The sequence below is a fragment of the Heterodontus francisci genome, chromosome 10, assembly GCF_036365525.1.
Source record: "Heterodontus francisci isolate sHetFra1 chromosome 10, sHetFra1.hap1, whole genome shotgun sequence".
Lineage (NCBI taxonomy): Eukaryota > Metazoa > Chordata > Chondrichthyes > Heterodontiformes > Heterodontidae > Heterodontus > Heterodontus francisci.
This window is the reverse complement of record NC_090380.1, coordinates 94,398,005-94,411,602: the sequence shown is the minus strand read 5'-3', so window position 1 is coordinate 94,411,602 and position 13,598 is coordinate 94,398,005. Positions and strand designations below refer to the sequence as shown.

The following is a 13,598-nucleotide window of genomic DNA, read 5'->3' as shown; positions in this document are numbered from 1 at the left end:
ATTCACATTGCAACCTCACTGATGTCTGACACTATTGCCACAGGCTGCTTTCACTCCACTGCTTCTGGTGATATTAGTCTCTGTCCTGGTTACTGTGGCTCTTTACCATTCACTCTTCTTCAACTGTTCATTCCTGGTGTTTTTCTCCCTGTACCAGCATCAGTTTCAGTACAACTGACATTAATGGCCCCATTCAGTTTAATTCTCCCAACTTGCTCCTTTTAATGCCAACAGCTCAGTTCATTTTGCCCACTGCACATGTTAATAGTAACCCAGGGTGCCAGTTCAGTTGTATTCAAAGTACCACTATGCTATATTTGGTACCACCTACTGCCTATGAAGTTCAGCAATCTCCATAGGGATCACTCATTCCCCAATCAATTACCTCTGATAAATTAACTATTAAGGAAATGATTTGCTTTCCCCCATAAATCTGCTGTCTGAAGATATGCTGCAATAAATACAACAACTACTTGCATTTCTTTAGTGCCTTTAACATAGAAAACTGTCCCAAATTGCTTCACAGGGCTGTGGTCAGACAACTATAGATATTAAGGACCTTGTTGACTCTATTCTAGTGAGATCCAACCATAAAAAATAGTTTGCTCGCCTGCTGCTTCCATCAGGCAGGTGTAACAGACCCTTGGATTTGGCAATTTTCATAAAGGATTTCCTATTGCACCAATTGTTATATTCACAGAATCACAGAATAATACAGAGCAGAAGAGGCTTTTCGGTCCATCAAGTCTGCACCGATCTATTAAAGACACCTGACCTGTCTACCTAATGCCATTTGCTAGCACTTGGCCCATAGCCTTGAATGTTATGACGTGCCAAGTGCTCATCCAGGTACTTTTTAAAGGATGTGAGGCAACCCGCCTCTACCAGCCTCCCAGGCAGTGCATTCCAGACCGTCGCCACCCTCTGGGTAAAAAAGTTCTTCCTCAAATCCCCCTTAAACCTCCTGCCCCTCAGCTTAAACTTGTGTCCCCTCGTAACTGACCCTTCAACTAAGGGGAACAGCTGCTCCCTATCCACCCTGTCCATGCCCCTCATAATCTTGTACATCTCGATCAGGTCACCCCTCAGTCTTCTCTGCTCCAGCGAAAACAACCCAAGCCTATCCAACCTCTCTTCATAGCTTAAATGTTCCATCCCAGGCAACATCCTGGTGAATCGCCTCTGCACCCCCTCCAGTGCAATCACATCCTTCCTATAATGTGGCGACCAGAATTGCACACAGTACTCCAACTGTGGCCTTACCAAAGTTCTATACAACTCCAACATGACTTCCCTGCTTTTGTAATCTATGCCTCGATTGATAAAGGCAAGTGTCCCATATGCCTTTTTCACCACCCTATTAACCTGCCCTTCTGCCTTCAGAGGTCTATGGACAAACACACCAAGGTCCCTTTGTTCCTCGGAACTTCCCAGTGTCAGGCCATTCATTGAATACTTCCGTGTCACATTACTCCTTCCAAAGTGTATCACCTCACACTTTTCAGGGTTAAATTCCATCTGCCACTTTTCTGCCCATTTGACCATCCCGTCTATATCTTCCTGTAACCTAAGACACTCAACCTCACTGTTAACCACTCGGCTAATCTTTGTGTCATCCGCATGTTATAGTTCAAGTAACCATGGGTTCTAAACCCTACATACAACTATAAATACCTGGATTAATCTGAGGCACAGATCAAATAAAGTACAAATTTTATAATTCATAAAAACTGTTAAGATGGCGATATTCCCTCAGTATTGCTGCAACATATTTTGAATTGTCTTAAAATGTATTTAATGTCATTTTTAAACCTTTCTTTTCAGCAGTGAAGTCAGAGTATCTCAAAATAGGAAAAGCCTTCTCAGATTTCTCAACATCATTTGCTAAAAGCACCTACCATGGTAAAGTACATTGTTAGCTTCTGCCTTAACTTTTTAATAAGCATAAGGATCCAGTTTCAGCAATTTCAATACATTATTTAGAAATATTAGATTTACCCTCTGCTGTATCTTATATTGATACATCAATCATAGGAAAAAAGCAAATGATACAGATTCATAAACTTACACGTAGACAACTTGCCGGATGAACCTTGGCTGTATTGACTTTAATCTCTGGTGTTTTTTAAGCTGCCGGCAGGCCTCCAAGAGCTGCTGGCCCAATCAGAGGGCCAGCAGCTCAGCAGCGCCACTGCTGGTGGTGGCCATTGCTGAGACTGCAGCTACAGGGGGAGGGAGGCTCAATGGCCAGGCATCCTCAAAGGCAGGTAAGTGGGGTTGGGGGACAGCAGAGCCTGTCTGCTTGGTCCTGGTGATCAGCAGGAGGGGTGGTCGCTGAGTACCGGGAGGACCTTTTCTGTGAGGGTGACCTTTGCCACTGACTGGGCCCCTCTGCGGGCCGTGGAGTGCCCTCAAAGGAGGGCCTGTCCCCAGAACCCAATGGGAGCTAGCAAACTGCCCGTGAAGACGGGAAGTGGCTGTTAATTGGCCACTTAGGTGGCTCAAATAGCCTCTCGGCGGGCATCTGAGCAGCCATCTTTCCCACCGCTAGCAAAATGGCACGGTGGCGGGAAGATGTCGGGCATCCGTCACCCGACACTTTCCCGTGTCATTTTGCCAGCTGTTCTGCCTCCCAGCCTGCCCCAAACTACCCAGAAAATTATAGCCGTTTACTCTGTTTCTCTCTGCACAGATGATGCCAGACATTCTCCGTATTTCCAGCATTTCTTGTTTCTTCTTTCAGATTTCCAGCATCTGTAGTATTTTGCTTTTGTAAAATTAGTTCTGTCCACTTCTACAGTGCAATGATTAGGCCTCATCCATTTTCTCTACAAGGTTTCTCTTTTCATTACTTTCCCATAAACTACAGCTGTAGTCTACCTTTCTAATATGCCAACTCAGTTGTTTGACTTGAACTCTTATCTATAAATTGTCATGGTTTTCTAGATTTCTGCTTTCGATCTTATCTCACCCATTCTAAATTTCTTCCTGTGTCAGCAGAAATCCATGCTGAGTGGAGAAAATTGTGTATTAGGCTAACTTCGTTTACCCATGATTCGCTTTCTGTTTCGTACCAATGCTTCAGAGTATTTTTTGTATGGAAAACTATAAACCCTGACTACTCTTGCCAAAGGAAGGTGTGTTGAGGTACCAATTAACAGGACCATGTGATTACAAACCATTTTCATACTGAATCATACAGGTCGGCACATACAGCAGCTCCTCCAGTGTTATTTTACGAATTAAATAGATCCAATTCAGTTGGAATTTTCACAACATAATAAAAAAGAATAGTAATAGAGGAAATTACATTGAGCAATGGGCTGGACTTTGCTGTAGAAATGAGGCTAACAGCATGAAGCTGCTGTAAATATATTGATTAGATACAAACTAAATAATCTACAGCCAATTCGATTCACTCCATGTGATATCAAGAAACAACTGAAAGCACAGGATACTGCAAAGGCTGTGGGCCCTGACAATATTCCAGCAATGGTACTGAAGACTTGTGTGCTCCAGAACTAGCAGCAACCCTAGCCGAGCTGTTCCATTACAACTAAAACATTGGCATCTACCCAACAATGTGGAAAATTGCCCAGGTATGCACTGTGCCAAAAAGCAGGACAAATCCAATCCAGCCAATTACCACCTCATCAGCCTCCTCTCGATCATGTTCAAAGTGTTGGAAGGTGTTTTCGACAGTGCTATCAAGTGGCACTTGCTTAACAGTAATCTGTTCACTGACGCTCAGTTTGGGTTCCGTTAGAGCCACTCAGCTTCTGACCTCATTACAGCCTTGGTTCAAACATGGACAAAAGGGCTGAACTCAAGAGGTGAGATGAGAGTGGGCCCTTGACATCAAGGCAGCATTTGACCAAGTATGGCATCAAGGAGCCCTAGCAAAACTGGAGTCAATGGGAATCAGGGGAAAAACTCTCTACTGGTTGGGGTCATACATATTGCAAAGGATGATGGTTGTGGTTGTTGGAGGTCAATCATCTCAGCTCCAGGACATCACTGCAGGAGTTCCTCAGGGTTATAGACAGTTGTGACACATTGTTATGTAATCTAACACAACAACACTGGTAATGTATATAGTTATTGACCTTTTTCTGTTGCTCAGCTAGGTGATTCCAATGTGAATACAGTCAGATGGTTGCAAACAAGCTGGCCCAAGATAGATTAAGGAGGACAATCTGAACAACACAAATAAAGGAATCCTAAAATCTCTTTCTCTGGATTGAATTCACACATCAGCTAGCGGTGACTGGAGAGTCCTAGCATACAGTTACAGTGCAATCTTGTTACTGCAAAGCAAAACAATATAAATCCAGAGTCAGGAGAGAAGTGGCGCAAGAGCAGGTGAACTTACACCACTTGGGATCGTCACCATATGGAATACAACTTGAATAGGGTGTCATATAAGGTTTATGAATATCCAGCAGGTCCCTCAGACCGCTATGTATGTTTTGAGCCAACGTGCAATTAATTTAAATGCTAACAGAGTGCGGACAGAGCCACCAGTGGTTTCTAAGCAATTACTTTTCTATGCATGTCAACTATACATGTATAGAGCTACCTCATAGGCTGGTGATTGAAGTTCTAGCCCAGTAAATGAGATCTAATAGTACTCCTGCAGGATAGGTACAAATGTGGCACTAAAGAACAGTGAATTATCATGGCATAATACATATTAAACTTTTTTATTTTCAAAAGGGAAAGGCTCCATTGGAAATGCATTATCATTTGTTGGAAAAACATATGATGACATTGGGAATCTTTATTTTGATCAGGTAAATTGGAATAATTAAATGCAATTATTTGAAAACATTTGATCATGTTTTATTGAATCCTTGTTAATTCATATTAAACTTTGCTGTTTTGTAAAATTAATGGTTTCATAAATATTTGATTGCACTGTAAGAAGTACCTGGTATGTTTCTTGTTTGTCTTGTAGCCAAAGAAAGATGTTCACTGCTTGATTGAGATCAGTAAAGAGTACAAAGGGCTGCTGACCTGTTTCCCTGATATTCTGAACGTCCTCAAGGTTAGTTACAGATTGAATTTGCTCTGAATTTATAAAACTAGTGCACTTATTGAGGACAACTGTGATTACTAGTAATTTATATAGTTACTAGGGTATAATTACTGCACAATTATTGGTTGCAGGAACCTTCACTAGCTAGAGGTTCCCAAGGCCGAATGTAGTGCACAAATTCTGTGTGCGAGTAAACGGGAGATTCAATGAACATATTCCTCTTGAAAGTGATGCAACTTGTCCATTGTGACTCATCCTATTCAAGGTCTTCATTAATGATGCGTTGTAAAGGACAGATTCAGATTTTTTGTTGCAGGCATTTTGAAATGACAGTTCTCCTTTTCACAGATGTTATGCATTGCTGGTGGACAGCTGGGGATAAAGTGCAGTCTATTCACTATCATAAGCAATGAGCCTGCCAGTGGAGTAGATGCCTCCAAGAACTGTGGGTTTGCACAGCTCAAGAGGGGATCTCCAAAGGTACTGATTGGAAGGTACAAGGGGCATTGCTTTGAGAGCAGGTGGATACCAACTTTACCCTGGATACAATCATTTCGTACCACCATGAGAAGAGCCAAAGGGAACTTTGGTTCCTCTTGTCTTTCTTCAATGACAGCAATTTCACATTGAACCTTGCTATATTGTGAGAAGGCACTTAATAAATAGAAACCACAAGTACTCAATTCAGTTATTTGTTACACTTCGTTCCCCAAATTTAAAACAAGGAATACCTCTTTCCCGGGTGAACCATAATTAAGCAAATGTTGAGGAATTTTCCAAAAAATCAAGGAGTGGAGTATTCCCTTATTCCAAACACTTGTACATTATAAAGTCATACAGGATACTTAGGGGATTTTAAAGAAATCTTACATTATCAATTTTAAGAGAATGTTAACTTAGCAAATCTCAGTGAGAAGGTGCAAAAATCTCTCCACCTTCAGCTACATGCAGCTGGGCGGTGGTCCTAGCAGTTAGGGCAAACGGAGGGAAATTGTGTCAGATGTTCTTTGGGGCAGGGGTTTGGCACAAAGCCTCCCTGCCCATTTTACTTTGCTTTCTTTGTGAAGTCAGGCAGGTTTTGCCTGGAAAATCCAGCTCAGAGTGTAATAGTGAAGGTATTTTATCAGTTAAATCTTATGTTCAATGAAGCCACTGAAATACAGAACACTCACAAATTAGATTTTGAAAACAGAAGTTAAAATGTATATTTAAAATTAGTTTTGCTATACATTATACAGAGTCATAAAATCAGTGTGGCACAGAAGGAGGCCCTTTGGCCCATCGAGTCCATGCTTTCTGTAGAGCAAACCAATCAGTCCCATTCCCCTGCTCTATCCCCGTAGCCCTGCAAGTTTATTTCCCTCAAGTACCCATCCAGTTTCCTTTTGAAATCATTCCCTGTTTCTGCTTCTACTGCCCTTGAAGAGAGCAAGTTCCAGGTCATTACCACTCGTTGTGTAACATGGCCCCTGCATCTCTTGGCAAAAACCTTTAAATCTGTGTCCCCTAGTCCTTGTACCATCAGCAAATGGAAACGGGTATCTTTATCTACCTTACCTAAACCTGTCATAATCTTGTACACCTCTATCAAATCTCCCATCAATCTCCTTTGTTCCAAGGAGGACAACTCCAGCTTGGCCAACCTAACCTTGCATCTAAAATCTCCCAACCCTAGAACCCTTCAGAATTACAGAATTGTTACAGCGCAGAAGGATGCCATTCAGCCCATCATGTCTGTGCTGGCTCTCCGAAAGAGCAATTCACCTAGTGCCACTCCCTGGCCTTCTCCCCGTACCCCTGCACATCCTTCCTTTTCAGATAACAATTCAATTCCATCTTGCATGCCTCCACCACACTCTCAGGTAGTGCATTCCAGATCCTAACCATTTGCTGCATGAAAAAGTTTTTCTTTTTGTCGCTATTGCTTCTTTTGTCGGTTACCTTAAATCTGTGCCCTCTTGTTCTCGATCCCCCCACCAATGGGAACAGTTTTCCCCTATCTACCCTGTCCAGAACCCTCATGATTTTGAATACCTCTGTCAAATCTCCTCTCAACCTTCTCCTCCAAAGAAAACAGTCCCAACTTCTCCAATCTATCCACATAACTGAAGTTCCTCATCCTTGGAACCATTCGGGTCAACCTCCTCCATGTTCTCAAGGAGCCTCCTAAAATGTGGTGACCAGAATTGGATGCAATACTCTAGTGGTGACCTAACCAAGCTTTATACAGGTTCAGCATAACTTGCCTGCCTTTGTACTCAATACCTCTATTTATGAAGCCCAACATCCCAAATACTTTGCTAACTTCTCTCTCAATACGTCCTGCCACCTTCAACAGTCTATGCACACGAACCCCAGGTCCCTCTGTCCCTGTACACTCTTTAGAACTGTGCCATTTAGTCTATATTGCGCCTCTCTCTATCCCTTCTGCCAAAATGCATCACTTTACACTTCTCTATATTAAATTCCATCTGCCATTTGCCTGCCTATTCTGCTAGCCTATCTATGTCCTGTTTTAGTGGATTGGTACCATCCTCACTGTCTGTCTGCCACAACTCCAAGTCTGGTATTTGTCAGTTATATTTTCTTGATAGCTCCTTTTCAATAACCTTGCTTACAAAAGTAACTTTCTTAGGTTGAAACTGTGCTAGATTGTGTGATATTATTAAACAACATGTTAATAAATTTGTTAGTAATATCACACTGTGTAAAATTAATCTATTAGTCCCATTGTTCTCTGGATTTTTCATTCAACTGCTAATCATTGCTGTGTTAGCAGAACCCAACTCCTTCATTCTAAAACTTTAAGCTCTGTAATACATCAGTGGGACAAGTTGTACAAATCCGTAAGTCATTTACATTTGCTCACCAAGACTGTATTAAAATGGGAAGCATTACACTGCTTCATTTTGGATCCTATTATCCACATTATTTGCATGAAAATAAAGTATGGCTATTGAATCATAAATGAGCAGCAGGAGATTAATACTTGATAGTAACGTCAAGGTAACTCCTCCAGCACAAGAATTGCAAAAGGAAATCATACACAGTTTATCGGTTTCTTTTCCAGCACAAAATTTTGTGTAGACCTCGTTACTGCATTGCATTGAAACACGCTTGGGCCACAGTAACAGGGACTGGCCATAAACAAAAATCAGTGCTACATTGCCGCAAATGATTCCGAATCTGATCTTTAGTTCGGACACTACGGAATGAATTATAAATGTAGCAGCCTTGAATACAGAAATAATGTGAGCTATTAAGTAAAAGCACATCATTGAAAAGATTCCCTTTTCTTCAGAATCCCACAGCAGCAACAGCAGAATAAAAGAAAATGTTAATTTCACTCCATATATGGATTTTGGTGTAATAACAACCAGTCCTTGTTGCTTAATCCAATGTCTGTTGTGATGATGATCCATCCAGAACAATAAAGAAGCAAAACATGTGCATACTGTTGAGGCTACTATATAATCAAAGTCAGACAACCAAGTTGGAGTAGGTTTGAAATGATACAGGCCAGGTTGCAACAGCATACCCATCTCAATAACACTAATAATTTGAACAACAGCCTCTGTAGTGAATGCTACAGCAAGACTGAAAATGCCCACTTCTGTGAAATGTGACAGATGACGACATTTCTCCTTACTAACACCAGTCTCCAGGAAGAGAATAATACTGTTCATTGTAATGCACAATATAGCACAAAAAAGACAGAGTGCTGTCCATTCAAAGTCAGCTGGACCTTTCAGAGTGATTAGGAAAAAGCAAACAAAACTAAGCAGTAGTTCCAACCAGCGCAGAACAGGAATCCTCTTCCTCGGAATATCCATACTTGAAGCCAAATGGTTAAAAAGTCAGGTTTTAAAATCAAATTTAAAACAACTTTTAACTCACTCAGTTGTACTTCACTTTAGTGCTTGCACTTTAATCCTTCTTCCCACACACAACTGGAATTTCCCCTCCTACTCTTGGAGCTGACAGCTCGTATGCTGAATAAATGCAAAACTGGCACCAAGTGATTCTGCTTTTATTGGCTTGTTTGATTATGGCTGTTCTTTCAAGATAGCTGCACACAGATATCCTACAAATGAAAATAGGATAATTATATTACACTCTCATTTTCATATAACTAAACTCAATTCACCTTGAATAATAATTAATTCCACCCCCAACCAACGTCACTAAATGTCACAAATATATCACCATTTGGATGAAAAATTGTTTGTTTTGTGGGGTCTAAAAATATTATAAATACAAAGAAATGCTGAGTTTGTTTTTAACAAAACAGATTGCTATTTCCATACAGTAGATTTCCTTTACTCTGTTGAAACACATGTTCAGGATGTTTGTGAAACATTCTGGCCTAGAAATTCTGGACACAAACCTCACTGCAAATCAGAAACAGCAGTTTTGAATATGTTGGCGCTATTTTGCCACACTCCTTACCCCTTTGATTAGAATTTAGAGTAATTGAAAAGGCCATGCAAGGCAAGGGGATTGGGGGGAGGGTGCGGTAGGGAGGGGGCAGGGGATGGAGGGGGAAGAGTGAGAAGGGCTGGAAGGGAAGGGGACAGAAGGGGCAAGGGGGAGTGGGGAAAGTGGAAGTCGGGGAGGGGCAAGTGGGAGAGGGAGCAAGGGAGAGTAGGGGGAGTGGAGAAGGTGAAAGGGGAGAGTGGAGAAGGGGGATGTGGGTCGTGGAGAAGGAGGGGAGGGGCAGCAGCATATGTTCTATGAATGTGGGGTCCAGACTCCATATTCAGGTGAGTATTTGAAAAAGAACTTAGCTTGTTGGTTATAGCCTGACAGACCATCCCTTTAAGGACTGCCTGTTAAGTTGCATGCAGATCCAATTTGCCTGAACATAGCCTGGCATTGACACCTATTATCTCAGGGCAAACCATGTTAGAGAAACTTCCAAGCCTGTTTGTGAAGAAGACACTGAGACTAGGATGCTTTGGTGGAGAATGTTTATTGCTTGTCACAGAGCTTACTTCTGAACAAAACCCACAGCCACTGCTGGCTGTCTCTTATATATACACACTTGAATACAATTAAGTAATTAACACCCAACAGCTGTTTACCCTATTATCTTGAACTACCAGGTATTTTATCATCCATTAACAGAACTTCAGATCCTAACAAACCACTCACACTCGGGACATCAAGTAGCTGTTCGGGCCCCTTATTTGCATAGGCAAAATGCTCTTATTTTGGAGATGTGCAGAGCAGGCCAAGTTTTTGACATTTACCAATATGGTGATTTTGTGGCTCTCACTTAATGTGTGGTTCCTCCCTGTTATATTGGAGGCTTTCAGAGTCCACATAGTGCCTGAAAAATGGGTGCTACGCAGCCAAGTTTCTAGACCACTATATTGTCAGACATCAGTCTTATGTTGACATTCATATACACCTGCCATTTATTTTACTTGCTTTACATTTCACAATGGATTGTACTTTCAATAGCTTTGTCAGTTTCCATACATTTTCCACATAGAATTTTCCTATAAAAATGGAACTAGAACCTATTATGCTTGACTTGAGGCAAAAAGGTGACGCTAGTAAATTTTGCCATGCAACAAACTAGATTTATTTTGAGAGAGAATGGGCTAGATTTTCCTCTGAGGTAGGTTCGCTGCTTGAGGAGGGATGGATAGGACTTCCACCCACTCTACCCCTGCTGTAGCCCAGGCCTATTTTCCTAGGTTGGGCTGTTACAATTCATTCTGGCAGGATACCTATTACAGTGCAAGAAGAGGAGGAGCATAATTTAAAGGGGCTAGAAGAGCCATAAAAAACAGCCTGACATTTTTCAGACTAGGCCGATGCTTTTATACAGTGAGCGATTCAGATGTGAGAAGAGGTGGTGCCGACTCCTGTAACCTCTTCCTCTAAAAGTGGCTTCAGGGGGCCAGGGTCGGCTTCTTGTGTCATCTTTAAAATTATTGCCACCTGACTTTAATGTATTCTATTATTGTTTTCTATTTTTAAGTACCACAATTGGTAGCATTTACCAATGATGCCAGTTAAGGAATGCATCTCTTTTACACCCTAAACAACAATTCTATCACATTTTGTAGATTTGTTTCAGTTGAAAAAAATACTTTGCAATCGTATCTTTTCAGGGAGCAATAGAAAAGGCTCATGAATATGAAAAGCTTGCTCAAGCTGACAAAGTCACAATGAAAGAAAAAGAAGCTATAGTTTTCAAAGCTGGAATCGTGTCTTCAGCTATACAGGGTATGAACTCTTTCAAATATTCTAGGTTTTGCTGACCTTTAACTCTTCAGGGCCAATGATAAAATCCTCCTCAACCCGGCGTGAACGGAGCAGGTGAGGAGGTTAAATTGATGGTGCAGGGGGTGGGGTTTGCGCCATATTCCTGTCCCCCACCATTTTTACTCGCCCAGTCTAGAAGTTCTAATTGAAATGGTAGAGTTGCATCACACTGATGTTATCAGGACGTGCATGCCATTTTAACCATGAGCTCAATGGTGAAAGCTGGCGGCAATGGATATCCTGGCCTCAGGAGGGCCAGGTAAGTGAATTTATTTTTAACTGTTTCTTGTGGCCAGGAGAAGCAGGAGTGCATCTCTTAGCTCTACAAGGATATCTTGGGCCTTGCCTGCTTGTCACGCCCCTCCTTTCTCACCTTGCTGTGGGTCCCCAGTAGTGGCCTGACTACCCACCAATTGACTCCCATCTGCTGGTGGAAACATCAGTCCCGCTGGTTCACCACCTTCTTCAGTGACCCCCACACCTCCACTTCTTCTCCAGAGTTAAAATTGGTCCCATAAGAATAAAGTCCCGCTGCCCAACCCAACCCCCGACCAAACCTGACTACATGTGTTGGGTTCGGTTCGGGTTGAGTTTATACTCTGTGTCCAGCGCTCGGTCTGGGATTGGGTCGGGTCTGGGTTGGCTGTGGTCAGGCTTTCTTTTGTATTGTTTTCCTTTTAATCTACGTTTTGACGCAATTTTTTTTCTGTACTAATAACATGTTTGATATTTTCGTTGCGGTGTTTGATATTTTCAGGTCGGGTCGGGCATGAAAAAAATTGAAGGACTCGGGCTTGGGTCGGGTTCTGGTTGCCTGTGGTTGGGTTGGGCCCAGGTCGGGTTTAAATTTTATACCCGAGCCAGGCTTTACTATAGAAGCAACTGAGAATGCACTAATGACATTGCACTGGATGGTTCCCTGGTAAACCTCAATTAATACTGCATTTCCAAAAGACACTTCTAGACAGTTCCCTCCCTCCCTCCCTCCCTCCCTCCATTCCCTTCCAAAAATTCACTTGTCGTTGGTTTTCTTTAACCCTATTTTAACTGTAGAAGTGAGACCTTTGGGAGACTGCACTGATTTCTTTTCTCTGCTACATTGGAGATTTCTCCGTTATATGTTGAAATATATGATAAAGACCTAAAGGGAGTTATTAAGCTGGAAACCTTATAGCAGCTGAACAAATATATAAATAAAATTATAAAATGAATGCTCCCCAGATTAATGAATGTCGCTGCTAATATTAATTCAGATCACTCACACTGTCCAGTGCAAGAATTTTCCAAGCAATCCCCCGATGAAGTCAACAACTATCACAATTGAAACACGTTTCGAGACAGGAAAAAAAAGATTAACTATTCAGCATATTCTGCATGTAAATACAGTGATCAATAATCTCTTTAAGGACCTAGTGTTTTACATTAGCCTCAGTATACAAGAATCATTGGTTGCTTCATTTTTTTCTGAATACAGCAGCACTAGAAAGAAGAGATTGTTGCTATTAGCACTTGTATTTTCTAAGTGCTGAGTACTGACAGACACGCATTTATAAATGAGAAATTCTTACTAAATAGCTGTATTTGAGAATTTTCAGTTCAATAACTATACATTTGTTTTTGTGATTGCAGCTGAAATCAATCATTTTAACCATGAGCTTACTAATGACTACAAAAAAACAGTTCAACATTTTCTATATGAACAGGTTCAGATGTATAACAAGGTAAATATTTCACAATCCATATGGTTACCCTACAATCCTAATGAACATTTTGAATCTTTTTCTCTATTTAAAGTGACTGAAATATTTTCCCATTTTCAAGAAAGATAAATGACCAGTAGAATTAGAAATAGCAATCGAGATATTGAGTCATTTATTTTTCAAACCCAGGTCTTGGAAATGAAGGCCATTCTGGATACTGCAAGTTGCAATGCAGTAGATCGTATATTTTAGCTGCAACAAAGATTCATACAATTTAGTTTTGAGATGCTATGTAGTACAACTATGCCAAAATTATTTGCAATAACCACAGAAAAATCTTTAAGTTTGACGTGAGCTTTAATTCAGAGATACCATGGACCAGGGGCTGCTTAAATAATGTTAAATCGGGCTAACTTCAGAGAAATGGGAAAACAATATAAGCAAATTGAATGGGGGTGGTTCTTCAACAACACTTCAGTTCAACTCAGCCAACTTCTTGAGTTGTAAAGAATGATAAATTGTCTATCTAAAGCTACAGCAGTGCACCTTGAGGAAAAGTTAGAAGGGCTATGAAAAGGGAC

The 13,598-nt window shown here is 41.2% G+C and overlaps 1 protein-coding gene across 2 annotated transcripts in view; it reads left to right on the top strand.

Moving 5' to 3' along the window:
* LOC137374641 (sorting nexin-9-like) overlaps positions 1-13,598 on the top strand; it is a 97,970-nt gene that overhangs the window by 67,590 nt on the left and 16,782 nt on the right. Inside the window, exons 13-17 of one of the 2 annotated variants that reach the window (XM_068041078.1) lie at positions 1,828-1,902; positions 4,717-4,793; positions 4,958-5,047; positions 11,164-11,278; positions 12,947-13,038. In XM_068041078.1, the coding sequence (XP_067897179.1) occupies positions 1,828-1,902; positions 4,717-4,793; positions 4,958-5,047; positions 11,164-11,278; positions 12,947-13,038 (449 nt within the window). Of the gene's footprint in view, positions 1-1,824; positions 1,903-4,716; positions 4,794-4,957; positions 5,048-11,163; positions 11,279-12,946; positions 13,039-13,598 lie in introns of both variants that reach the window. The other variant, XM_068041077.1, reaches the window with a different exon arrangement.